At 42.3% G+C, this 27,990-nt stretch overlaps 1 protein-coding gene across 3 annotated transcripts in view; it reads right to left on the bottom strand.

Moving 5' to 3' along the window:
• The window catches only part of LOC125342915 (activating transcription factor 7 interacting protein), a 53,292-nt gene extending 27,783 nt beyond the window's left edge, over positions 1 to 25,509 (bottom strand). The window contains exon 1 of one of the 3 annotated variants that reach the window (XM_048335251.1): positions 25,450 to 25,509. Coding sequence is in view for 1 of the 3 variants with exons in the window: in XM_048335250.1 (XP_048191207.1) it covers positions 14,608 to 14,624 (17 nt within the window). In the remaining 2 variants the exon portion in view is untranslated. Of the gene's footprint in view, positions 1 to 11; positions 1,110 to 14,607; positions 15,679 to 25,449 lie in introns of those variants that run through there. The other 2 variants (XM_048335250.1, XM_048335252.1) reach the window with 2 other exon arrangements.
• Between the last annotated feature and the right edge of the window lie 2,481 nt (positions 25,510 to 27,990).

Genomic DNA, 27,990 nt, shown 5'->3' with positions numbered 1-27,990 from the left:
AATAAACATACCCCAAAGGGAGCCCCTGGCAGCCATCTTATCAGTTCTTTCACAGAAACAGAAACTGAAATACAATTTGCATAGTCACTGTGGTTGGCTAGTGGCAGCAGGGACACGCAGCCAATCAGGAAGCCCAGGCTGGGCAACCCTAAGAGGAGGAATTTGAAATCTGCCTGGCAACAGCCTAAAAATAGAAACGATATGACAGGTGTGAACACACAGGCAGAACTACCAGCTAAAACACTTTGTTTTCTTGGGGAAAACATGTGCCTCTCATCACGTCAAATATTAATCTGACCTCTTATTAAGTGCTCACTGAAGGAAAGAAAATGGTAAAAGCTACACGAGTGGGCCACTTCTAAGCAGCATTTCATTTCTGTTTTACTTATTAATGTACGTGTGCATGCGTGTGTGTGTACAAAAACAAAATCTATACATAAGGGTTTTTTTTCCAAGAGAATAATGAAGCACCTGAATCACAGTTCTAATAAATTCAATGCACTTTCAAAAGTCCAGGATCTGAATAACTGCGTTTTTCTTAGCACCTTTTTCCTGCAACTACTTGATAATCTTTAAAAAAAATAAATAAATAAACCCGACATATTTTAAAACCACAAAAGTTACACACCACATCGAAGCAGACCTCTGGATAATAGAGGAATGTGTGTCTTTTCTTCCAGTTCTGGGGTTTGAACTCGGAGCCTTGGACTTCCCAGGCCAGAGCTATGATACTTGAACCATGCCTCCAGGCTTGCTTTTGCCATTTTTCTGCCCAGAGCGACCTCGGACCTTGATCCTCCTGCTTTCAGCCTCCTGAGCAGCTAGGATCATAAGCCTAAAACCACCAACACCTCACTGTCGTTTATTTGTTAAACAGAAATTTCTCCTAACATACAGTAGTGTTGTACTTTGGTATTTGGTAACTATTTTCCCAGTCAAGTTAAAATAATTACTACCAGTGAGGAAAATAAATTATCTTATTGCAGGAGTCAAGTAAATTAGACAACACTTCTGATTTTTTTAATTTGGCTTCAAGTGCAGTGATATTAACACTGACCAAACTTGAAATTTCTCCTTGTTTTCCAGGACATGTCTCATCATTCTGGATGTATCTCAACGGCTAGCCAGTCCACTCACCAAGCTGGACGAGAGTTCAAGCCTCTCCACCATGATGGAAAAAGGAAGGATGATGATTATGGGCTGCTAAAAAAAATGGCCCAGGAGAGCAGAGCGGATGGGAGGGGAGGGAAAGAAGACATTTTCTAATTTCAAGAATTTGACTTCAAGAATTTCAATTACAGCTGCTGAAATGAAAGGCTGGAGAGAGTCAAGTCATACAATGAGTGTTATTTATGATGGTAAATGTTCTACACATTTATATTTTTCATTGTCCTTTCCCCTCCACTATGCTGGGGATCAAACTAAAGCCTCACAACAAAGGCCATGCAAGTGTATGGGTTTCTTCAACCTTTTATCAATGCATTTTGATGAAATGGAAAATCAAGTTTAAAATGTTTTCTTTGGTCAGTGTTATCTAAAATGAAAATGAATTCATATACTTGGCACTGCTTATGCTTGAATCTTAAGTTATTATACAAGGAATTATTTCAGGTACAAATCAAGCTTGGAAGCCAACGACTTAACCCACAGAGGAGTGCAGCTAGTTTTACATAATGAAAGGCCAATCCAAGGATGAGTAAAATTAAATGAGCAATTGATTTACTAATAATGCTCTTTAGGTCACTTAACAGTGGCTAGATTTTGAAATAAAGTTTCACCAAGCTTTTAAAAAGGTAAGCAAGCGCTTGGCCTGAAAGCATGACTCACGTGATAGAAAGCCAGCAAGTGAACAAACAAACAAAAAAAGCCCAAGTGAGTTTTAGCCTCAGAACTAGTATGAAAACATAAACAAAACCCATATATTTTAAATAAGTTGTGAAACCTAATATGCCATTTTAATATTACATTTACATGCAATAGATATCCAGTCTCTGGTTCTACCTATATTTTTTAAATACCCTGCCTAAGAGCTGGAAGCTCTAAATTCAAACCACAGTGAAAGAAATAAATACATATTCATATATATGTACATAAATATGGAAAACATAATATCTAATATAGAGTTATAGTACAGAGAATTTTTATGCATATACAGAAGAGACTCATGAGCAGCGGGGGTTTTCTCAACATGGATGACCATCAAATTTTGGAGCAGTTCTCTAGTTTCCATGAATTATCATTATAGAGTACTCAGTCTTTCAAATATATAATTACAGAAACAACTTTTATTAATCCTGTCTTCCTGATAAGGAAATACTTCCAATACTTTTCAGCCAGATTTCTGAAAACTGCATTAAAAAAATTCGAATTCAAATGAGGGAGGGAGACGGGGGGGGGGGGGGACGTCTTTCCTTCCAATCTCAATTTCAATGCACTTCTGCTCATAATCCTATTTATAATTCAGTTATAGCCACAAGACTTCACAAGTAGTTGCTAAGCAACAGCAGCATGCTCAATTCAGGCCTATTGGAAAGCTGGCTCTCTGCCACATGAAAATATTTAACTGAACCTAGAGCCTCCAGAATTGGGGTGGGGGGGGGGGCGGAGAGGAAAGGAAAAGGGAGGGGAAGGGGGAGGAGGGAGGAAGGAGGGAGAAGGGAAAAGAAGGAAGGAAAAGAGAAGGAGAATGGTAAAGAGAGAGAAAGGAAGAAGGGGGAGGGGAAGGAGAGGAAGGAAGGAGGAGGGGAGAAGGGAGAGGAAGGAGGAGGGAGGAGGGGAGAGGAAGGAGGAGGGGGAAAGGAAGGGGAGGAACAGGAAAAGAGATTGAGAAGAGGAAGGCTGTGGGGAGGAGCAACAGAAATAGGGAAGAGGCATACGGAAGCAGGCATCACACTTGTCCTTTCCATGATAATATGAAGACTGTACAGCTCCTCTCTGGCAAGGGAATGTGCTCAGCAGGTGACAGCCACACAGCGCCCCCCCCCCATGGACAGGATAGCCATCTGTGGCCAGCACCATCAAGGCCAGGAGTGATGACCACAATAAACTCGATCTTCCTCACATTCCATGAGCCCTCAACACCTGGGGAACCACTGAACAATGAGATCATCTCACACCCTAGACTGCTAGTTCCTAGTTTTAACCATCTAAGAAAGTATAAGCATATAATAAGGAAATGTACTCAAAATCCAAAAGGGCTTTACCAAAGATAGCTGTCATTTCTCAATAGAAATCAAAAGGCACTGAATGTTTCAATGTCCATTCACTAATAAAACAAAATTAAATCTCTTGATACCTAAGATATATTTGTAGCAAGATTTCAGAAAGCCAATATAAAGACATATTAATGACTACCTGTGACATCAGACTTGTCATCAGCAATACTGAATGCTAAAGGAAACAATAGTCATGTCAATGGGAAAAGTTATTATCTCTACCCTGGAATTCTATTGCCAGTCAAACTAGCAATCTGTAAGAATAGAAAAAGAGACTACTTCTAAGCAAGGATTGAGAAAAGGCCCTTTATAAAATATCACATGAAACTCTATTACAGGTACAAAATAGCAAAAGCAAAATCAGATACGGGAACCAGCAATGTCCTAAAAATAGAAATTAACCCATAGGCAGGATTCATTATCTTTCAAATACTCTGAACTAAAATAAAATCTCAGACTATTACAACATGGGAGCTAGCAGGCTTAGAGTTGCAGAAATAAGGAAATAAGGGGAAATCAATCAGGAAATATCTAGTTCCATTTCAAGCTGGTAAAAAAGACAAAAAAAAATCTGTCAAGTATAAGCAAAGACATACCTTATAACAAAACAGCACAGAAGAACTGAAAATTAGGAAGGAAAAAATACATGCTAACCATAAATACTAATAAACAAACTGGGTAGGTTCACATACATGAAGCTTACAGGCAGCATACTATAAAAGAATTCTAAGTGAAAACCAAGCAGTGCAGCCATTTAAAAAAAATAGTATGTTCCATGGTTAACAAAGCACAAACCATTAGAAATGGGCATGTAACAATATTCCTAAAGAGCATCAATTCAAATCATATACAAAGCCATTCAGGTCTCAAAAATTCAGGAAGAAACAAAAATCTATAGATACATGCACTCCTCTCTAAAAAGACAAATACAAAGAAATCGACTTGATTCAAGTATGCAAGTATATTAAAGGTTATCAATGAGAACATAGGTACTATAAATAGATTGTAACTTACATAAACCCAAAACCTTCAACAGCACGAGGTGGTTGCCAAAAATAATACTCTAAAGTTAGTAGGTTATGGGGGATTTCTTGAATACTGTGTTTGTCTAAACATCACCCTGTAGATTAAAGGAGACAACGGCCATGCTAAAGAATGTTCTGGAACTAGCTGGGGGATATAAAGGACATTTAGCCTAGAAGGAGGAAAGTTCAATGGCTCTACAAAGAGACAAAAGCATGGGCAAGCAAAGGTGAAGAGCCAAGACAAAAGCAACTTTGTCTCCAAACAAAGTTGATTTATCCTTTATCTCCAAGGAGTTATCCTATATCTCCAAACAAAGTTGATTGATCCTATATCCCTCCTACAAAAGGGAATTGCCTAATGAAATTAGAGGTGATCCCAACTAGTTAATTAAGCAGATTTCTGTGCACAGTGCAAGGTTAGAACTACTTATCCATGAGCGTTCATTTCATTGCAAAGATTCTATGACTCTCTATGCTGCTTGCTAAATAAATATCACCTAAAAGGAACAAAAGAACTTAAAACTCATACTTTTATCACCTAGATTTTGGATCATTTGCACTCACCTCCCGAAGTCTCACATTTACCCCCATGTCTTCTCTAATCTCCTTACATGCTTCCGTTTGGGCTGGTCTATACTGTGGATTCCTGCATCCCACCCTCTCCTGTTCCCCAGCTATGACCTCCAAGTCTTCACCGGGTCAATAAATCACTCTCTTCATCTAAACAACTCCCTTCTTTTTTTATATGTAAAAATCAGTCTGTCTCAATCATCTTCTCAGTCCAACCTTTTCCCAGGCAGTATAATATAGTTCAGGAGACATTGGAGAATCGTTGTCCTCCCCATCCAACTTCAAAATTCATTCAAATTGATTTCTTTCTGTCATCTTTTTTGTCAAGCACCGTGAAATTGTTTGCAGAGATAAAAAATACATACAAAAGCATAAGCTTATCTACTTCATAATGAACTTCATTAAAACTATATCACATGTAAGCATGTATGTATATAGACACTGCATATTAGAAGTATACATATACATATGTGTGTATATATGCAGACACATGACATATTAAAAGCATATACATGTGCATATAGATACATGACACATTAAAGTATATGTATATGTGCACATACACATATATACACAAAGAGATACATTGTATATTAAAAAGCATATGTATATATACATATGTGTATATACATAGAAACATGACATATTAAAAGTATGTTCATATATATATGTGTGTGTGTATACACACAGAGACACACTACATATTAAAAGTACGGGCAACATGGTCCAAGGCAAGGAGTTACCAACAGCTGTACCCTCAACACACGATCGTTCTTGGCCACTGCCCTTTGCTTCTAAAGCCCACGGCCATGCAGTAATGAATGACCGCTACCTGTCAGGAACTGGAGGACTGGAGCTGTCTCAAGGGCTGCAGGAGAGCCTATTGTTTTACTTGAAGAGAGGGAGGCAGGGAAGAGAGCTGCCCGGGTCCTCCTCTCTTCCCCCCTGCATGCTAACCCCACCTCTTTTCACTTCATGTTATACCTAGACCCCCTAAATGATTCTCTCTATCAGTGACATAAGTCCTCTGGTAATCCTGATCAAAAGAGCACACACATATTTGCATCTCTTTATAACACATGCTCTCCTATCTCTGCTATAATGGCCAACATCTTTACATAGCTATTTTTATTTCTATTGGATTTTTTTCCTGTATACAACATCTCAGACATACAGAAAAGAATAACAAAAGGCTATGCATCCTCAGGAAACAAGAAATAAAATATTGGACTCAATGGGATTTCTAGTTAATATTCATTAGAGTTTTAGACTCTTCAGTTTGGTTTGCTAAAATTGCGATAAATTTATATGGGATGGATATGGGTGGAACCATGTTATATATGTATTATCTAATAATATGAATATGGGTGGAACAATGTTCTATTTCTATAAATACATATTATCTAATATAATTCGAGTCGAATGCGTCAACAGTCAGATTTGTAATGGTAACTCAAAGTAGCAAATTTACACTAGAACTTTAGAGTTAAGTGAGGTTACAAACACCATCTCTGCATGCACCAGTTGGTGTCAGTGTAACTGGAAATACAGTAACAGCCTATAATAAAAAGATATCTGAAAATGATTTACATGTAATATGAACATATTATACACACGAGTAATATTCACATATGAATTAAATGTGAGGACATTTTGAACATATGAAAAGGACATTTTTTTCCCAAAGACCCAATGCAAATAATATGGCTCCCCAAAATCTCCTAAACATTAACATTATTCATCTATCAATCCTGTCATTGCTAGGAGCCACCCTTCCTAAAGCTGAGCTAAAGACAGAGGCCTGGGGGGTGGGGGGGCAGGGAGTTGGAGGCCCCCAAAACAAGGACCTGAGTCTCTTTCTTACCTGTGGACACTGAGAAAAAGACTTCCTCTTCTGTCAAGCACTGCTACTTAGCTCATTTGTGCACACATGAAAGCTAATGCAGACTTCTTGGACAGCCTTCTGGAGTCTACACTTCTTGTTGGATTCATATTCATGAAAAAGAACAAACCAGGAATATAGTAGGTTGGCTACCCATTCAGATTCCTTGCGATGTTTCACATCTGGTGTGTAGTTTGTGCAGCAAACATCCCATCAACCATAAAAGCCTCAGTCTATGCCAAGGAGGCGCAGGACACATCAAGTACATCTTCACAATAACTGTTTCAAGTGAAAATGCCTAGAATCAGAATTCCTGCCCTGCCTCACATGCTGCCTGTCAACTCCAGGCTCTGCAGCCACTGTATGCAGTAAGTCCCTCCCACATCTGCCCAGTTCCATCAATAGGCATCCATCTGCAGAGGCAGAACTGGAAGCGCCAAGGGCTACCAGCTTCCCAGAGGTCCACCCGTCCACTGGCCACCGTGGAGGTCTCACCACTGTTATTCCAATGCACCACTCTGTTCTGTCAGCCACTCCAGAGGCTGAATTCTCACACATTCCACACGGAGAATCCACCACACGTTTTATGGGCTGCCCTGGTACAGCCAGACTGCAGTCACAGCTAGCTGGCGCCAGTAAGAGCGATTTACATAAAGCCGCCCTCACTTCCAGACCAAACGGAGGAGAACAGCAGAGCACGCCCTCCCCACTCGTTCCTGACAGGCAGCGACTGGTTCTAGAATCTACTAGCTATTTGCTAATATCATTCATGTCCAGGGAGGGACAAAACAAAGGCAACTTCTAATGCTTACATAACTGACCTTCCAGCCCCCACCACCTGGACAATCTGAATCCCTGAAGACTTTTGTCCTAAAAGCCTTGTTTGATGGTGATAGCCCAATAATTAAGTACCTAACACGTAGGGCCTTAACTATCATCGAAACGTTCCTCATTCTAATCAAATATCTTCCAAATTTTAATAACGAATCAATTAAGTAACACATGTAATGCACTAGATTTGCTCCTGGAAGCATACATGAGCAGATTCAGGGACCACTCTGGTGAGGACTTGCTGAATTAATGGTCTGAACACGTGCTCGATGCGAAGACACACACAGACACACACAGACACACGCGCGCGCACACACACACACACACACCAGGTCACAAGCGGCCTCACAGGGCCTTCACACTGGCAAAAACTGTCAGTCACGCTTCGCTTTTACCAGGCAGATTGACCAGAAAAAACTGGGTTACTATCTACAGACATCTGTAATTAATACGTAACTGTACACCTCACTCTTCCCACCTTTACAGTAAGAGCACAGATATGTTTCATTTCACCCTCAAAGAAGAATCATTAGTACCACATCTGAAATGCTAAAAAGTTATTTTTAAGATGCCAATGACAGGGTTAATCCAGAAGATGTTCTTTATTTTTTTAAGCTCATTTTTAGCTATATTATTACGTAACAAAGATAGCGAGGCTCTAAATATGAGAGGAATGACGAGGTTATAGCATATCAATAGCAAACAGAAGGTGTTTCACGTAGCTAATCATAAATGTTGTCCAGGTAAATGCTGATGTGAACTGACAGCGTTCTCCATTTCTGTCGGGTCTGAGACAACCAGCAGCCAATGAAGTGACAGAGACAAACACAAGATGGGATTCATGGCACAAGCCATGGTTACTACAGGTGAGGGTAAAGGGCTCACACCAGACATTAATCATAAAATCTCAGAGTTGGGAAAAAGACCTTAGAAGTTATCTACGTATTACACACCTTTCCTAATGTTCGTTGTCTAGGTATTTCCTGTCTTTCTTTTCCTACTTGTATATGACTCCAATCTTGAATGAGTACATGAAAAAAATCAAAGGCTCTGAATTATAGTCCTGTGTACAACACACTGGAAATAACAAGTACTATTTTCTAAGTCATGTTAGCTAATCACCTAATAGTACATGAATTAGTCAAAAGCTAAAAATCTCTATAACCTAGCCAAGTGCTGGGGTCATTGCCTGTAATACTGGCTACTGAGGAGGCTGAGCCAAAGGGAGCAATGTTAGTCTGGGCAGAAAAGTCCTAAGACTTCATCTCCAAAATAAGCAAAAAAGCATGGCTGGCGGCATGGTTTAAGTGGTAAAGCACCAGCAGTGCAAGTAATGTGAGAAAACCCAATCCAGCTCAAATCCCAGTACTGCCCCCAAAACAAAATCTTCTTTACTGAGGGGGCCTAACGCAGTAGATGTTCATCTGATTTACTGCTTCTAACTGCAGTACAAGAGTAGGTTTTTGGTCTAATCCAACACAGATATTTTTATAAATACAATGAAAATTAATTACCTGAAAAGTGTAAACAGAAGGGCAAATAAAAGGAGCCTCCCTTGTTTTTATTACTTGGTTCAACAGACATAAAATGAGCCCTTTAGATTGGAAGGCTTGTACACAATGGAGGGCCAGACCACTACTCCCAGCAGTGGTGCCCTGGGCCTGCCAGCCCCTCCTAACAACTTCCTTTGGCACTTCCGGTCTTTGGTCTGTTGGCCCACGGCTCCCTCCAATGTCAGCCACGGGAGGCCAGGGATCTTACACACTGGCAACCAGCCAGTCCACAGCAGACACAGTGGTTCCATCAGTTCACAGGCCAGCTGCATTGTATTTTGCAATGTTCCCCCTCACTGCAAAGCTGGTGACTTGCCTCTGCTGGTAGTGGCAGTGGGTGTTTGAGAAGTTGCCCAGTCTGGTCTTGAGATCTTCCTGCCTCTGCCTTGGGAGTAGCTAGAGTTACAGGTGTGTGCTCCCCCACCCAGCTTCCCTGACCCTCTTATCAAGCTCAAAGAGCTCCCATTTACTGGTCAAGAAATGGCACCAAGAGATTCCTAATGTATCCAGTCATACCATTAATACCAAGGGCAGAGCAGGATACAGCTTCTCTGGCCCCTATGCCTTCTGCTATGAGTGCCAGCTCAGCAAAGCACACAGTCAAGACTTTGCTAGCAGGCGGAACCTGGCCTCCTTCAGAAGGGACACAGGAACCCATCACTGCAAATTGCCCCCAGAGACTTGAACAGGAGTGGAACACACGTTAGGCTTTCTCCTCTAGGAGAAAGCACATTTTCTGTCCAAGTTCACTACTTTCTCAAGTTCTGTTTGCACGGAACACTGTGTTCCAAGTCCTCTCAGCACTTCCCGTGGAGCTACAAATGGTGGCATGGTACCCAGTGGATGGGATGAAACTGGCTCACTCTGGAAAATGCGGATTCAGATGCCAAGTAAACCAAAATCATAAACTAGCACATTCCATTCAACATCAGGGCACTTCTCACACAGCCGGCAAAGCGAATACTAACACAACCAATGGAGACAAGAATCTTCAACAAAAGTTAAGTTTATAATGGGTTCTTGCCTACTTTAGAAAACTTATTAAGAGCCAAAGCTTTTTTAGATGGATTTGGGCAAAGTCCTTTTATAAAAATTTCAGGAAAGTGCTTATCTGGACCACAATTTCATTTTCCCCTCTTCAGTATCACCAGTGAGAACATCGGGTTGGTAAGCAGCGATATGTTCAACACAGTGGTGACATTTACACAGGGAAACCAACGATCAATCAGAAGACCAGGGAGGTCTTTGATAGGTTTCTAATGAGCATTTCTGTCATCTCGTTTTTAATCAACCATGGCATTGTGCTGATGGCATTGTCTCTGCCCATCTGCCCCACTGCAACCCAGGACACGGACATTAAGAGAGGTTAGGACGCAAGACACGCAGGGCGGGCGGGCTGCCTGCTGACCCCAGCCCCAGGGAAGACTGAAGGAGGCAGGGAGGATGGTAGCTTGAGGCCGGCCTATGCTACACAGCAAGGCCTTGGGGGACAGCAGAGGAGGAATCAGGACAAAATGGAAGGTGGTCCTCTGAAGACCAAGGCTTAGGTTCACATACTAGCAAGCAGGAGGGATCTTAACTGTGGTTCGCTTCCTTCATGGCTAGGAGCTGTTTTAAGTTAGTGATGGCTGCCAAAAGCCCACTAACTAAGCAGCATAGGGATTCAAAGGGAACTGCCTGCACATAAGCTGACCAGTGAAGGAGACCAAACGCCAGCAAGAATAAATGAAGCCCCACAGAAGGCAACAACGACTCAATGTGCGCCTTCTCACGCACAAATGCAGACCTAGCACTGCCCAATCAAGTGCAGTGGTTGTGTGTTTGATTTTAAGGCTTCACATTGAGGTTCTGATTAGCATGTGTTAGTGTTTCACTGTGACCTCAGCATGCGCACCCTTGAAACCATTTCATCAGGTCTACTTCTGTTTCCATAAAAAGCTCTCCTTTACTCCCCATTCGCCCTCTCCCCTCCCACTAACACCTGCCCCCCAACAGCTCCCAGTGTGGGAGTTGGGAGCCCAGGGTCAGGTGGTACAATCTGCCCAGCTGTGGAAAGGGCCTCCAGTCATCACACCAGGGCAGATGCGTCACAAGTGTGAGAGATGAGAGCACGCGTGGAAGACACGCTTAAGGGAGGTGCCAGGCCACCTCGGGATTAGCTCCACCTCTAGGACTAACCCAGAACCTTTCAGACGTGGCACTTGGTGACCCAATTATCTTCCTCTGGGCCCCACCTCCTGCCACGCTGAACACCAAGCCGCTAGGCTTTAACTTCCGGAAGGAGTGTTTCACAAGCTTAAATTGTGAACAAGAGAAATAGGACAGTGGATAAAGAATAAATGAGCGGGGTGGTGGTCAGTTGGTGGCCAATGGAAGAAGACTTGACTGCTAAGATTCTCATGAACTGAATTCAGGTCATCTCTTCAGAGAAATCCATGTCCTCACAGTATATTTAGAAGACTAGGTATTAAAACAGAAACATTTCCCCTACTCCTCTAATTCTGTAATGACAACATTCTGTACATTTTAAATACTTCTGCAGAGAATGGGTCACTTATGAAACAGAGAAGAAACATGAACATAGAAAATTATTATACAGCTATATGACTAATATGCACACTGCTTGCTTCTGAGCCTGGGTTATAAACTTTTTATCCTTTCTCAAGATACTCTGATCTACTCAGACTTGATAAGCATGCCACATTTGAGAACCAAGGAACTGAAACGAATATTCAAGTAGACTGGAAAATTAGAATGTCCATTTGTGGAATATCTTCTAAGACTGTTCAGAAATGTGATGTAAACGGATTCTCTCCATTTCACAGGTGAGGAAACAAAAATCAGGAAACGGAATGAGCTGCTCAGTGTTGGGGTTCCTTCCACTTCTCCCACATTTCCCCATGTTGATGAAACTACACTATACATCTTTATTTATCCTGTGCACTCAATGATACAGTATTAATAGCTAATCTACAATTCAGCATGGAAAACTGCCACTAACCCAAATATAAAAAATTAAAAGCAAAACCTCAGAGAGGACTCATTTACGCTTATGGTTGCAAAAATACAACAGGCAAGGAAAGAATTATAAATACTATCCTAAGTAACTATGAAGCTTTAGTGTTTCCCATGCCCACGTGACAATCAAGTCTGGAGGTAAATACTGTTGGCAGCAGATAGAGGGCAGAAAAGTGAGTTGCTAAGTGTCCCATGATCCTACTCTCAACGCTAACATAAAGTGCTCAATAATTTCTACCTAATCTGCTTTTCTTGAGCATTAAAAAGTATGAAAACAAGCCGGGTGCTGGTGGCTCACGCCAACAATCCCAACTACTCAGGAGGCTGAGATTTGAGGATCACAGTTCAAAGCCAGCCCAGGCAGGAAAGTCCACCAGACTCCTATCTCCAATTCACCACCAGAAAACAGGAAGTGGCACTGTGGCCCAAAGTGGTAGAGAGCTAGTCTTAGGCTGAGCTTGAGGCGGGCTTGCACCGTGCACAGGCACGCATGGGGGAGGGGGGAGTGTTTACATATATGAAAAATTTTAAAACTAGAATCCCCTCCTCTCCCTCCAAGCAGCCACCAAGACAGAGGCAGAAGAGGCAAGACAATGAGTGATTAAGGTTACAACACATTCAATTTACTGTCTTTTTTTTTTTTTTGGCCAGTCCTGAGGCTTGGACTCAGGGCCTGAGCACTGTCCCTGGCTTATTTTGCTCAAGAATGCCACTCTATCTCTTGAACCACAGCACCACTTCTAGCTTTTTTTGTTGATATGCTGAGGAATTGAACTCAGGGCTTCATGCATGCTACTAGGCAAGAGCTCTGCAGCTAAGCCACATTACTGGCTCCTACTCTGTCATTCTTACTACAGAGCACAACCCATGGCCTTCCTGAAAGAACTAATGCACTGAATCCCACACACGCTAAGGTGATTTTTTTTTTCCTTTTTCTCCCTTAGGAGCAATCATAAAACTAGATGATTTATATAAATTAATGTCCAAATTCTTGAGAAACCGTAATAAATTAAGTTAGAAAAAAACAACTGTTTTATTAGAAACAAGTAAAGATAGATAGAGGCCATTTTGTATCAAGTAGCAATTTTAAAGTATGAAATCTTCTACTCACATGAATATCAAGAGAAGATAAAGATACAATCAATAATAATTTTGAAGCTAAATTCCACAGTGCCTTAGAGGCTATTATTCTACTAATAAGTGAACTGGATCTGGACATTAACAAGGTTTTAATTGTCCCATGTAATCTCATTTCAAAGTTATGTTCAATGTAACAGCTTGTCTCATTTAATTAAATATATTTATGGCAAGTAAATGTTATAAACTTACAGCATAAAATAAATACACAACAATAAACTGTCACATGTACCCTTTTATATGTTGGGGTACTCCATAAGAATTGAATATATAAAAAGCTGTTTTTAAAGTTTTCCATTCAGAGGTCTAGAACTTACTGTTCAATGCCAAATTAGTTGGGGATATATTCATGATGGTCTACAGATAAAGCTAGGAGTGCATTGCACCATTTAGAAAATAATTTAACAAGTACTGCAGTACGAGCACTACTGAGAGTATGTACATTCTGCTATCTGAGATGTTGCACAAGAAAGAACCTCATTTGCTCACTTTTCTGGGTAACGATGAAATTACAGTATCTCAATAAATGATTCCACTTCAAAACAATGCTAGGAAACATTTTTGAAAATTATGCAAACAAACTGCCAAAACCACTGAGTTGTTTACTTTTAAATATACATAATTAGTATCACTTAAGTAAAACAACTAAGTATTTGCTCCAGCTCTATTGACACTATAGTGAATTAGAAATAATAAAGTAAAAAGGTATTTCAGGCCTACATTTGAACTTATTCTTAAATATTTATTTGAATGCCAATTTAAGCAAAAAACAATCTGAACAAAAAAAAACACTATTAAAAATGTAAAAGAGTTAGATACAATGAATAAGCAACACAAGGCAATGGAACTGGAGACAGTAATGCACGAAGACATAACACACATATACACACACACACATCACGGTATTTTCAAAAAAAATCTCTGTAACCTTGACTTATATAGAATATCACCACTGTTCTTAGAAAGCTTCCAGACAATGCCTCACCAAAAAAGCAGAAAAATCATAATCTTTATATAAAAATGTTTATCTATAGATTATCTTATTTTAAAAAATCTATTCAGATAATATACTGCTTCAGTTTCTAGAAATAATTATCAAACTAAAATACCCAACTCAAAGTGGGTATTAAGCTAATTAGGGCCAGAACACATTACTGCCTGACCCAATGTTCTGCCAATGACAGAACCTGAGATGGTGAGAAAGCCCAGGAATTTAACCTTTGACCTCGCCACCCCGTGGACTGTTGTGTCATCCTGGCTTCCAGGTTCTAGCAACCGTTCTCACATCTTATCCAAGTTCACCTTCCCAAAGAAGCCCAGCTAAGTTCAGATGTTTGTGCTACGCCGTGTACAGATCAGCCGTAGCTGGCTCTTACCTCTGGTCCTCATGCATGTGACACGGTCCTCGCTGGCACGCCTGCTGCCTAAGCAGCAGCAAAGGTTAGGCGAGCAGCCATTTTGGGCCAGCTGCACAAATGTGTAATTAAGATGGCTGCAATGTGCACTCCAGAACGCTCAGTGAAAAACTCAGCCATGTATCACAGCCCCTCCCATCGTGTCAGCCTGCAGGAAACTGAACACAGATGACAGCTAATGCATATACTGCAACAAACAATGCAGCTGCTCAGGACACAGAAAAAGGCAGAAGGCAGCCAGCCAGTTTTGCAACAAAATGCCTTTGAATCCGGACTTGCAATACAGACTTACGCACATCCAGATCCCAAACCACTTGAAGTCCATGCCACATATTAGCAGTCACAGAGATAGAGCCAAATCACACAGTGCAAACATCAGGGAATTCGCCTCAAAGAAAGCCTCCATTTCAGTCCAGAAAAAAAAGAAGTCAAGCCCTGCTCAAGGCCTTTTTCCTTTCTTTCTTTGTCTTCTCTTCCTTTGTTGTTGTTTTTTTTTTGCTTTTTAGACTACATTTTTATCATAGAGAGTTTCAATTTGATCATTTCTGGAAAATTAAATGACTTTAAATCCTGATAATCATTTGATCAGGGTCATTTCAAATTATGGAAACCTAATTACAGATCCCACCCCCATCCAAGTGCTCAAATCCAACAGAATTAATTAAAATTTACAATTAAAACTTTGAACTTTTGACAATAGTCTCCTTAGATCTAAGATGGCAGCAAAGCTTATTTTAATTTCTCTTAAAGATACCACGTTTCTTCTCTTTGGTAAGCCAATATCACAAAAAATCCCCAAGGGAGTAAGTGACCGTAGGGCAAACTTCCCTTTCTGCCCTCCACAGCCACCCCCACCCCCAACACGTTAGTACTAGTGAGCAGCAAACAGAGGAGGAAGACACCCCAAGGAGAATGGGTACAGCCAGTGTGAAGGAGAGCCCATTGACAAGACCCACTGAGGCAGCCACCAGTTAGGGCCAAGTGCACAGAAGGACCGCCATGGAGCCTGGCTCCCTCTCCCTTCCCTGGTCTACTTCCCTATAACTGGGCCATGCTGTGTCATCTCTTCCCAACACTAAATGTAGGTATTTTTTACAATTTGTCGCCTGTATGGAAGGGCTAAGAGGAAAGTCACCCTGTGAGATGATAAGTCATTCCAACTGAGTGTTGGCACAGATGGGGTTGATTATCTCATTCTGTAGTATACACTTGAATTTCTCCCCAGTAACATTTTTAATTACTCATCTTTAAAAGGTTCTTATGGGGCAAAGGGTAGATGAGATGGGAGAGAATAACAAGGGGTGATTGATCAGGAACACTGGACACTTAAGTGATAAGTTGTAACCCTTTGTACATTTAAGTTCAGAATATAAAAAGTAAACAAATAAAAAGGTCTCCATGCATTTTCCATAAGGCAAACTTGACAATGCTATGGAAAAAATGCACCAAGTGCTATGTGCGGAAAAAAAATCATAACTGATTTGACCTCAATTCTTCAAAATGATAGCAGATTCTCTAAGGGCAGCTCAATGCAGTAGCTGTTGATGCTCTGGGAAGACTGACAATGACAGATATTGAAGGATTGACAACCCTCCCCCCCACCACCACCCAGTTTTTCCAGGCCCCTACAGGCATCAGGCAAAACCCCAGGTATGCCCTGACCTGCTCTGATGTGCTGACCTGCTTTGATGTGCAGGCAGAGCAATTTACCTAAGCCCCGCTGTAAACAATCCATTGTGCACGCAAGGCAAAGCCATCAACTTCCTAGACCTAGGGGCACTTTCAATAACCTCTGCCTTCTTGCTCAGACTTCATGTAAGCCTGGTCCCAAATTCACCCCCATGCACAATCTCCAAACCATCAGGAAGGTCTGTGCCCCTCACTGTTCCTCAATAAATAGTCCTCGCCTGTTGAGGATCGAGTCCCGCCTATTCCTTTCCTGTTCTCCTCCATTTTCCCAACAGATATGACTGTAGCACTGGAATGCACGTTTAACTGGGGAAGTGGTGAATAACCTTTATATATACCATCTCAGCTCGCACAAATCTGTGGTAGTGGAAAGGACCTGGAGTCTAAGTTTTTAACCTCACAAAACATAAATGCCCACATATGGATCCATCCACCTTTCCACACACTGGAAGCGATGGTGCAATGTGAGATGGAAAAGGAAAGACAAGTGCCGCACCGTCGCTCAGGTAACTGGAACCTCCACTTACAACCTTCACTGTGTCCTAAAGATAACCACATTCACCTGACAATTTCTACTTGGCATTCAACCTGAACAATCCTTGCTCTGCCATCCACCAAATCAAGTGTCATTGCTGTCAAGATCTTGGATGCGTATCTTCATTGCAACTCACCAGCTTATTCTTGACATTCTTTTTTTTTTTTTTTTGCCAGTCGTGGGCCTTGGACTCAGGGCCTGAGCACTGTCCCTGGCTTCTTTTTGCTCAAGGCTAGCACTCTGCCACCTGAGCCACAGCGCCACTTCTGGCCATTTTCTGTATATGTGGTGCTGGGGAATCGAACCCAGGGCCTCATGTATACGAGGCAAACTCTCTTGCCACTAGGCCATATCCCCAGCCCATTCTTGACATTCTTATATAAGCAAACAGGTGAGCACAGAAATCACATCTTCGCTTTCCATTTCAACTCCACAGAGGAAAAACTAAAATTAATTCCCAGTGTTTTGTTCAAATCACCAAAAACCTCAGGAAATTCTAAGCCTTTTTAAGGGCCTTTACTTTTTATGATCTATTGTTTGTTTTCTGTGGGTGTGAACTGAAGATCTCACAGTTGCTTGGCTGACACTCTACCATGAACCATGCTTCCAGCCCTGCCTTTTGTCAATTATCTTTGAAATGGAGGCTCACACTTTTCTGCCAGGGCTGGATCTCAGCTTTCTGAGTCGCTAGGATCACAGGTGTGAGTACACAGCTCCTGGCTATGCACTTACTTTCTAGGAAGAAAAAGTCAAATGAGTTTTTAGTCTTGGTTGATGTTTTCAGGATCTACTATGGGCAAAACACCTTTTGTAGAACCCTTTTCAGTTTTCAGCATTTGTACAGCAACTACAACTACAGAACATTGCACATAAAATAGTGATCTGAGATCTACAGAACACTAAGAATATTACTTAGTGAATTACTTACTTTTAAACTCCATTAATAAGTCTAAGTAGAAAACAGCTTACATATACAAAGCCAAAGACTGTCTTACAAGGAATTTCAGATAGGATCATTTTCCACAAGTTCAGCCACCATTTGTTTATAAGAACATAGACAAAGACTTTCTAATGTTACAAAAACATTTCCATGACTATCTCATGTTTAACCTCTTCCTAATTAGAGACATGTTTCCTGATTTTATTTTTCATGTCACTCTTAACAATGGCCATATAAAGGAAGAGTTTTACAGTATCTAACTTTTATGTTTGGAGAATATAACCATTTACCAAGAATTACACAAGTAGTAATGAGAAAAACAGAAAAGAATGCTCAAAGACCACTAACCCTGGCCAACTATTTTATTTTTACATAACATAAAATACTTTGGAAATATATAGTGTGAAAATATATGTAACATGTATTTCATATAATATATAAAAAATGTGAGTATGCGAATTACTGACAATGCCAAAGAACTTAAAGAAAAAACTTCACTGCACTTGATTTTCAAAAACACTCTTCCTTTACTTAGGCAGGATACTGAATTATATGTTATTCTTATCAACAATGTCCACAGTAAAAGAAAGAGGACGGTAAAGAATGGTGATAAGGTACAGATAAAAGCATTCCTTACCCTCCACATCTCACTACCTGGCCCAGCCCGCAGTGAAGATGTTTCTGTTTGTTTTGGGAGAGGGTAGGATCAAACCTTGTGGTATTTGAGTGCTCTCTCTTGGAGCTACACACTAAAGGAATGGAGAAAAGTACAATACAACAGCTGGAAAGATCTGGAGAGCTGGAAAATTAAGCAGGCCACTGGTGCTAATTTGGCAGTCTCCAGAATACTATATTCCACAGAGGTAATAAATTAAAAATGAATCTGATTTATAGTACAAAAAACACCAAAGGCCTAGCTCCTAAGCTGCTGGCTGAAGTATTAACAGCCCCCTATGGAGCAGCCCAGCTTCAGGACGAGGGAAACACACACACACACACACACACACACACACACACACACCATCACATTCACACAGCGCTACTGCCCAGTTGCAGGGAAAGGCATTTGAGGTCCCTTGGTCCCCCAATCTTTCCTGTCCTTGCTGACAAGTACAGGTGAAAACGTGCTGCTAACCTTGCCCTGAAGACTACAACCAAACAAACACTCAACAGAAAGTGTAGGAAGACCCTGAGTATTGAGACACCCAGAGCTGCACTACTGCCAGTTCTAAGCCAGCTTGGCTACACAGACCGTATCTCACATGGAAAACAAAAAACAAAAGAAGTCAGGTACTGCCAGCTAGCTACTCAGAAGGCTGAGATCTATCTTAGGGTTAGAGTTCGAAGAACAAAAGTCCTGAAGATTCTAACTCACTTACTTCCAAGAAACCACAAGTAGAGGTGTGGCTGACTGAAGTGCTAGCAACAGCCTTGAGTGAAAAAAATCAAGTGAGAGCTCAGGGCCCTAAGCTCAAGTCCCAGTACCTGCACAGAAAATAAATACATAAAAAAGCAAACTGGAATGACAGAATGGCAAAAGAAAGACATAGCTGATGAGAGCAGTTAAGAAAACTTAGGGGCTGGGAATGTAGCTCAGGGCTTGCTTAATATGTAAAATGCTGAGTAAGAAAGAAAAAGAAAACTTTCTGGAACTGAAGAGCACAAGTTGTTAGAGCAAAAGAACCCAATGAATGCCAATTCACAGGAATAAACAGATCCAAACCAAAGCATGTTGAGATGAATTCCAGAATACCAGACATTAATAACAGATTCTACAAGTGTCTATGCAGGATGAGAAGCCAGAAATACTCATGACTGCAGGTTTGTAACTAGTAATGACAGAAATAAGAAAAGATTGAAGTTTTACCCTTAAAATTGGCAAGGAAAATGATGTTAGGCTAGAGTTCTATACCCAGCCAAACTATCGACCAAGCATAAAAATATGAAATTTACTGGAACATAGATGATACACACACACACACTTATATATATATACCATGTATATGCATGTGTGTGTACACTTCTCATCCCCTTCTTTATTTCCACTGGAAATGTGACCCCCCCCCCACCCCCCAGGTATAAAGAAGGAACTTAGAAGACAAAGGTCCCAGAAGGGAAGTGAAGGAAAGCTCCAAGATTGTGAGTTAAGTCTAAGGACAACTCCACACAAGATGCAGCGAACAATGGGCAAGGTGACAAGAGAAATAAGACCCTGCTGTTACTGTACCTCAGGAGGAAAAAGTGTCTTATAAATAACTAAACATCAAAATCCCCCTCGTTCATGAAAAGCCCTGGGCTTTGTCCTCAGTGCAGGAAAATAAAAAGAAAATATTTGCTTTTTCACCATGAAGGGGTCCACTATGAATCTACTGACCTGAGTAATGTTTTTTCCTATAAATATTCACTTTGTTTTCTATTTTCATGAAAATAAGGTATTTCTATTTTCACGAAATAAAAAGTACACTCGTTCATTACAAGTCAACTATTTCTGAAAATACTTTAGTACAGAATGGCATTATTGTGTTTATTTTCTAAACTGCATATGTCAGGTGTTTGAACTCCTGGCCTGGGTGCTGTCCCTAAGCTTTTGTGTTCAAGGCTGGGAGTCTTATCATTTGAGCCATAACTCCACTTCTGGCTTTTCAGTTAACTGGAGATAAGAGTTTCATGGGCTTTCCTGCCCAGGCTGGCCCTGACCTGGAATTCTCAGATGGCAGCCTCCTGAGTAGCTAGGATGACAGGCATGAGCCACCAGCCTCTGACTCTAAATTCTTCTTAAATATACTTAAATTATATAGCCTGAAAGCCAGGCAGAGTGATTTCATAGCACATTCAAGGCCTTGGGTTAGAATTCACACATGGGAAGCAAAGTGGGAAGAAGGAGAGTAGGGGAAGAGGAAGAGGAAAGAGGGAAGGGAAGGAGACAGGGAAGAGGAGGGAGAAGAGGAAAGGGAAAGAAATTGAGGAAGAGGGGCAAGGAGAAGAAGAAGGGCAGGAAAGAGATGAAGACAAAGGAGGGAAGAGGAGGGGCCCAGAAGGGCAGGGGAGTGTCAGGAAGGAAAAAAGAGGGGAAAGGGATGGGGAAGGAAGACAGAAAAAAGTTCTACCTTTACTTCAAACCTCAATCTTCAAAGTTTAACTAGTCCAACAGAAATGTCATTGTGGCAATAACCTGATTCTTTTCATTATTAACAAAACAAAAAAGTTGCAACTAAAATATATTATTAATACATAATTATTAAATTAAATATTATTAAATCAAGTTACAAAATATAAAATTATCAAGTTAAAGTATTAAATTAAAATATATTAACCAACAAATTTAATGAATGTATTATATTATAAAATTATTTGTCATAGGATATGAATTACATTAAAATATATTAACAATTTAATGAATGAATTTATTATATCATAAATATTATAAAATTGTTATTTATCCTAAGTATTATAAAAGTACTAAATTAAAATATATTATTAACCGATTTAATGAAGAATGAAATACTTTTATGGGAAAATGCAGTAATTTAATGCTATCAATTAAAGTTGTAATTACCTTCATGTTACTATGCTGTGTAAGCAGATTAAAAGCAAAAATGAAGGTTGGTAAATATTAGAATTTTTTCTAAAGAATATTGAAAAAAGAAAAAGCATAAATGCAGTCCTTACCTATATATCAGCATTTGAAAACAGCAAAATACATCTTACTGGGAAGTCATAGTCACCACAAACGTCCTGGGCATTCCCGAACACAGTGCTTTCTGGGAGTCTATAGCAATGTGCCATAGTCATGATGTCTTAAGTAGAAAGGTAAAAGTTCCCAACAATTTAGGCTTTCTGTAATTCTAAACAAAATTATCTGACTTAAAATTTTTTGAACCAAATGAATTTAAAGTTGATCTGCCAAAACAGAAATGCCTGAACAAGAACGAAAAGGAATTCTGAGTACACACTGCATCCCTGTGGTGTGCCGCAGGACAAACATACGTTTATGAAGATGGCCTACAACAAACAGAACACCTGAAATGCTGTGACAAGGTCCTGCGGCAGAGGTTGTTCATTCACTTGCTGAGATTGTACACTGCACACTTCATTGAGAAGCTAATAAACACTGAAACTTTTCCTCCAGAAAAGAACACAGACACACTCACATCAAACTGCGTACAAGAAGAAATTCCTGCAGCTCTTTACGCCTATCTACAGAACCTCTAGAGGCTGCCCTGGCACCAGTGGCTCACACACTGGCAAAGATTAATTAATAATCAACTAAAAATTAAAAACATAATCAAATGGGAATCTATTCATAACAATAACGTCAAAGCACAGGAATGAAGCTAACATGCTCATGGTCCTGAGCTTGATTCTCAGCAACATACAGAAAAAAAGCAAAATGACGGTCTTGATTTTTAAAAATTATTAATAAGTACATCGTGGAAAAAGTGAAGTCGCCAAAATCACTAGAGTATTTGGAGTGGTTATTTTCAAATGTTGCTAATTTTTAATGTTTTCCCAATGTTCTTTCTTTCACGCATAAGTTTGAGATAAATATATTTGCCATATATCCAAAGGACTTAAGAGGAAAAACTGGAATTGTAATGAATGGCTTATGGCTTAATCATTCAAACCTAGACAAAATTTTATGTATAAAATTACAAAACCCCAAAGATTTTAAATAACTTGAGTAACATAATAGTCGTTCCTCCAGTAATATTCTATTTGTATTTGCTGCATGTGTTAATATTTTGTAGTCCCATGAACTGGGGAGGGACAGGACTCAAGTGGCCAAGCGCCCAAACTTGTGCACCGGAGCTCAATTCTCAAGACTGTTCAAAATTATAATAGTATTATCACTGCCCAGTGCTGGTGGGTTACACCTGTCACCCTAGCTACTCAGGAGGCTGAGATCTGAGAACCACACTTCAAAGCCAGCCCAAGAAGAAAAGCTCATGAAATTATTATCTCCAATTGACCACCACAAAACTGGTAGTCAAGCTGTGGCTCAAACTGTAGAATGCTAACTTTGTGCACAAAAGCTCAGGCCCAAGACTGGACAAAAAAAAAAGTTGGGCTGGGAACATGGCCTAGTGGCAAGAGTGCTTGCCTTATACATGCAGCCCTGGGTTCGATTCCTCAGCACCATGTATATACAAAAAAGCCAGAAGTGGCGCTGTGGTTCAAGTGGCAGAGTGCTAGCCTTGAGCAAAAAGAAGCCAGGGACAGTGCTCAGGCCCTGAGTTCAAGCCCCAGGACTAGCAAAAAAAAAAAAAAAAGGAGTTGTACTACCTTCATCACTAAACTAAAATCTCAGAATATGCTTGTTTTTAACAGAGTATGAAGAACAAATCACTGGTGTTCAGACAATGCACAGCTCTTAGTAAATTTACATTTGTTTGCCTTCATGAAACTATGACAGCAAAACTCTCCTATCCATATTTATACCATAAACTATGTTCTTCAAGTACATCTTAGGACTGTCATTATCAACACAAGATGAAATAATCATCAGCACACTGGAGGCAAAGCAAGAACTTTATAGATGGAAATCAAAGTAACAGCATGAAACCACAGGAAAAGTGGCACCACGGCCTAACCTTCCCTCTGTGTGACAGACAGACAAGTGCTGGTGTGACGTCAGCTCAGGGTGTGATTCTGTGGAGAAAGATTCCGGTCACCCCCCCCTTGTGTCCTCAATCCTAAGTGACACAAAACCACTTTCACACACATCATCACGTTAATGTTGACTTAATGGTATTTATTTTACATACTAAACACAGTCCCAAACAGACCAAGATTAAAAGGGAATTTGCACAATAGGAGAATTAAGTTACACTGTACAAACAACATTACATAAAATCTTACATAACTTCCAGGCATGTTATGTAATATTTAAATATAGTAATATTCACATTTCAAATCAAAATAACCAGTCGTACTGACATTTAGCTTAAACTAAAACCAGGTGCAAAAACCTACCACAAATATAGTTCGCGCGCGCGCACGCACACACACATATAATAACGATAAAAACGAACTTTTCACTTTTTTTCACACTAGCCCATTGTAACGGAATTCTCTGTAAAATTCTTCCTTAGAAAAATTTACCACGTCAGACAGGCATTGGGGCTCACATCTAGGTAATCTTAGCTGCTCAGGAGGCTGAAATATGAGGATCATAGTTCGAAGCCAGCCTGGGCAAGAAAAGTCCGGAAGTGGAGCTCTTACGAATCAAGTGGTAGAGCTACCAGTTTTTGATGAAAAGAACCTAAAGGCCAGGGCTCGGACCCTGAGTTCAAGCCCTCGACAGGCACCAGAAAGAAAACAATAATAAAATTACGAGGAAAATATTACGCATATTTTACACATATACGTATCAGCTTTACCGGGTAAAAGCGTACGTATCCTGGCATACGAAACGTTAAGAAAACTGATTTGTTTTTAGAACAGCAACGGACGATCTGAGTTGGGGGGGTGGGGGGGAGGACGAGTATAGGAAGAAACTGATGGTATATAAAATTTAGCACTCAAAACTGATCGGGGAAAAAAAAACCCAACTTTGTCCTAAAGGTTAATTTTATTTCTCGAGTATTATAAATGGTGAGGAACCTTGAGCTTTGACTTTCAACCGACGCGTATATCCTTTCAGCGGGGGGGCCCAGGTTGCTTCCCCAAAACAAACTCTTCCTTACCTAAGGCCAGCATTACGCTCATGCGCGACGCGCCTGGTGAAAAACGGGGTTACACATGCATGGGCTCAAAAGAAGAAGGAAAAAAAAAAAAAGAAGAGGAAAAAGAAGAAAATAATCCAGTTTTAGAATTGCACTTCCCGTGGGAACACCACTAGGTGCCGACCTTTATCCACCCCCCCCACCCCTCACCCCCAAAACCTAAACTCGAAGACTCCAGCAACCGACCACAAACCCACCTCCAACCCAGAACCGGAGGGGGGTGGCCGTCGGATTCTGCACGCTATTTATTCGAATCAAGTGTCCACACTCCAGGGCACGAAGGGGGATCCCGGGGATGGAGGAGAGAGAACGGGACGATAAAGAACGTCTCCTTCGCAAAACTTAAAAGTATATATATTTAAAAAAAAAAAGAATAATTAATTAATTAACACGAAAGCCGTCGAGAACGAGCGAAATTTAAAAAAAAAAAATCTAGAACCCAGATGGCGCCCCACCAGAACATCCGGTTTGGGGGAGGAACCCTTAAAAAAAAAAAAAAGAACAGTGCGCATGCGCAGCTCCCGCCCCCCGCCGCCAGCTGCACCCCTGCAACCACGGCCCAATCTCCTCCTCCTCCCCCCCCCCCACCACCCACACGCCGGTCACGTGCTCCCATGCAGCGCCGCCCCCGCGCAGGCGCGCTCGCCCGCCCCGCCATACCCCCCGCCCGCCCGCCCCCACACACACGCGCACACACACGCACACACACACACACTCGCCGTCCTCCCGTCGGCGCGCAGGCGCACACGCGCCCCCCGCCGCCGCCATCATGCAAGTCTTCCCCACTTGGGGCCGAAACACACATTCAGTCACTTCAACCCAAAGGAAAAGCAAACAAACAAAGCAACAAAACAAAACACCTCCCCCCCCCAAAAAAAAAACGTGCTTCACGAGTCCCTGGAATCCTCGGATACCTGTGGGGATGGGGTGGCGGGAGAGGAGGAGGAAGGAACCCCAGCGTTCCTTTCCACACGGCCGTCCCGACCACAACGCCGCCGCCGCCGCCGCCGCCGCCACGCTCCGCTCGCGCGCGCGCGCTGCCGCCGCCGCCGCCACCGCCACCGCCACCGCCCGGGCGCTGCTGCCAACTGCCGCCGCCGCCGCCGCCTCCGCAGGTTCAAAAACAAACCCGCTTCTCCCTTTGCACGCGCCGGGGGCCGTTATGCAAATGACGAGGGGGCGGAGCTCCGCGGTCGTCACGCGGAGCTCCGCCCCCCTCACTTTCCCCCGCGCCAGCCAATGCGCGTTCGAGTTCGCGCCGGGCTTATGCAAATCGCGGGGGTTTTGATTTGAATGCGGCCGCGCTGGCCCCGCCCCCTTCACGGCCGCAGGGGGGGAGGGGCGGCGGGGATTGTGGGGGGGGAGGGGGTGGGGGAGGAAAAAAGGCCGCCGGAGCCCGAGGCGCTGCAGGGCCCGCAGCCGCCGCCGTCGCCGCTAGGTGCGAGTCGGCTCCGTGTGACTCTGGGTTTGAGGGTGATTTTTCGGGGGGGGGGGGGAGGGGGAGGGGCACAGGGGGGCGGGGCTTGCACGGCGTTTTTCCCTCCGAAGCAAAGCCACGAAGTAGGTGAGAGTTTGAAAAACACCAGGTTTTGTTTAAAAAGCAACACGAGACCGCAAAGCGTGACCCGAGGCGCCTCGGTGAGAGGTCGACGCGCATGCGCGCGCGCTTTTGCGTCACCTGGAGGGGTGGGGGATTTGGGGGTTTGTTTAGAAAGATCTAGAACTTTCTGGGTCGAGGTTGTTCTCGAACCCGTGACGAAGGGAGGGAGGGGCGCGCTGGGCGTTCGTTTCCGGACAGTGGTGAGGGAGGGAGGGAGGGGGGCGGTCCGCTGGGAATGAGCATCTGGGATGCGGATGGGGGCGGAGGGTCCTCCCCTCCTTCTCCCCCCAACCCCGGGGGGAGGAAACCGAGAAACCGACGTCCACAGGTTCGAGCTTCCAGTCAAAGAGCCAGACCGGAGGCGTGGCTCACGCGGCAAAGCGCCCGCCGCCGCGGCGCATGCGGGAGAAAAGAAGACCCGGAGTACCCGTGTGCGTGCGTGAGCGCGTGTGCGCATGCGCGCCCGAACGTCTTACCCGCGTACGTCCGCGCGTGCGCATGCGCACGCAACCGACCTGCAAACGCACCAATGGCCACTGACTGCCCGCCAGCCCTGGGCGTCACCCTAGCCACTCAGGAGGCTGAGATCTGAGGACCTGAGGTTCAAAGCCAGCCTGGGACAGGGAAGTCCCTGACTCTCATCCTCTGAAGGAACCAGCAGAAAAGCCGGAAGTGGAGCTGTGAAGATGAGCGCCCAGGCCATGAGTTCAAACCCCAGGACAGGCCCTGCAAAGGAGCAGGAGGAAGACCAAGACGAGGACACGCACACACACGAAAAAACAAATAGAAGAGGGAGAAGAAGGCCACGTCTGAACAAAAGAAAAAAAAAAAAAACAGAAACGGAAGAACAAATATTGAATTGAGAAAATTGCTGCTTCACACCTAGGATGGCTACCTTCTCCAGAGGCCCAAGAAGCCAGCCTGGCTAGAAAAGCCCGTGAGACTGCAGCCTCCGAAATAATAAACAAAAAGCTACGCTGGAGCCGTGGTTCGTGTAGAATGCTAGCCTGCCGGGTGTCGGGTCCTGAGTTGAAACCCCAGTGCTTGCACCAGAAATAAAAATAAATAGCTGACTTAGATGGGAGGAAGGAGAGGGAGGGAAGTAGGCAGGAGAGAAGGAAATAAAATGTGGGAAGCATGAAGGTGGAGGATTTGTGCTTTAGCCTGGACCAAAACAAAAACAAAAACCCAGTTTGAAAACTAAGAGAAGAAAAAGAGGTTGGAGGCGTGGCTCAATTGCTAGAGTGCCAGCCAATGAGCAAAAGTGTTCAGGCACCAAGTTGGGCTCCTTGTTTGGACAAACAAAAGAAAAAAAATAATGTTAAGTAAAAAAAAAAAAAAAAAAAAAAGGGCTGAAGGCCCTGAATTCAAATCCAGTATGTGAATAAATTAATAAATGTGATAAATACCTGTTGTTCAACTTGTTTGAGGGATAACTGAATTGAGATATATATATATATATATATATTTTTTTTTTTTTTTAAACCATACGGTGTCCCCAAACGATTAAGCCTTCATGTCTAAAAAAGAAAATTTAAGCTGGGTGCTGATGGTTCACGACTGTCATATTAGCTACTCAGGAGGCTGAGATCTGAGGAATGAAGTTTAAAGCCAGCCTGAGCATTGAAGTCTATGAGAATTTTATCTCCAATTAATCACCAAAAAAAAAAACTGCCCGTGGAGCCATGGCTCAAGTGGAAGAACACCGGCCTTGAGAAAATAAAGCTAAGGGACAGTGCTCAGGCCCTGAGTTCAAGGCCCAGTACATATATCCACACACACACACACACCACACACACACACACACACAATTGTATGGAAGGTGGGGACAGGAGGAGAAACATGGGGGAAAACA

Source organism: Perognathus longimembris, chromosome 27 (genome assembly GCF_023159225.1).
Source record: "Perognathus longimembris pacificus isolate PPM17 chromosome 27, ASM2315922v1, whole genome shotgun sequence".
Taxonomy (NCBI): domain Eukaryota; kingdom Metazoa; phylum Chordata; class Mammalia; order Rodentia; family Heteromyidae; genus Perognathus; species Perognathus longimembris.
Note: the sequence above shows the minus strand (reverse complement) of the source record. Positions and strands in the feature narration are given on the sequence as shown.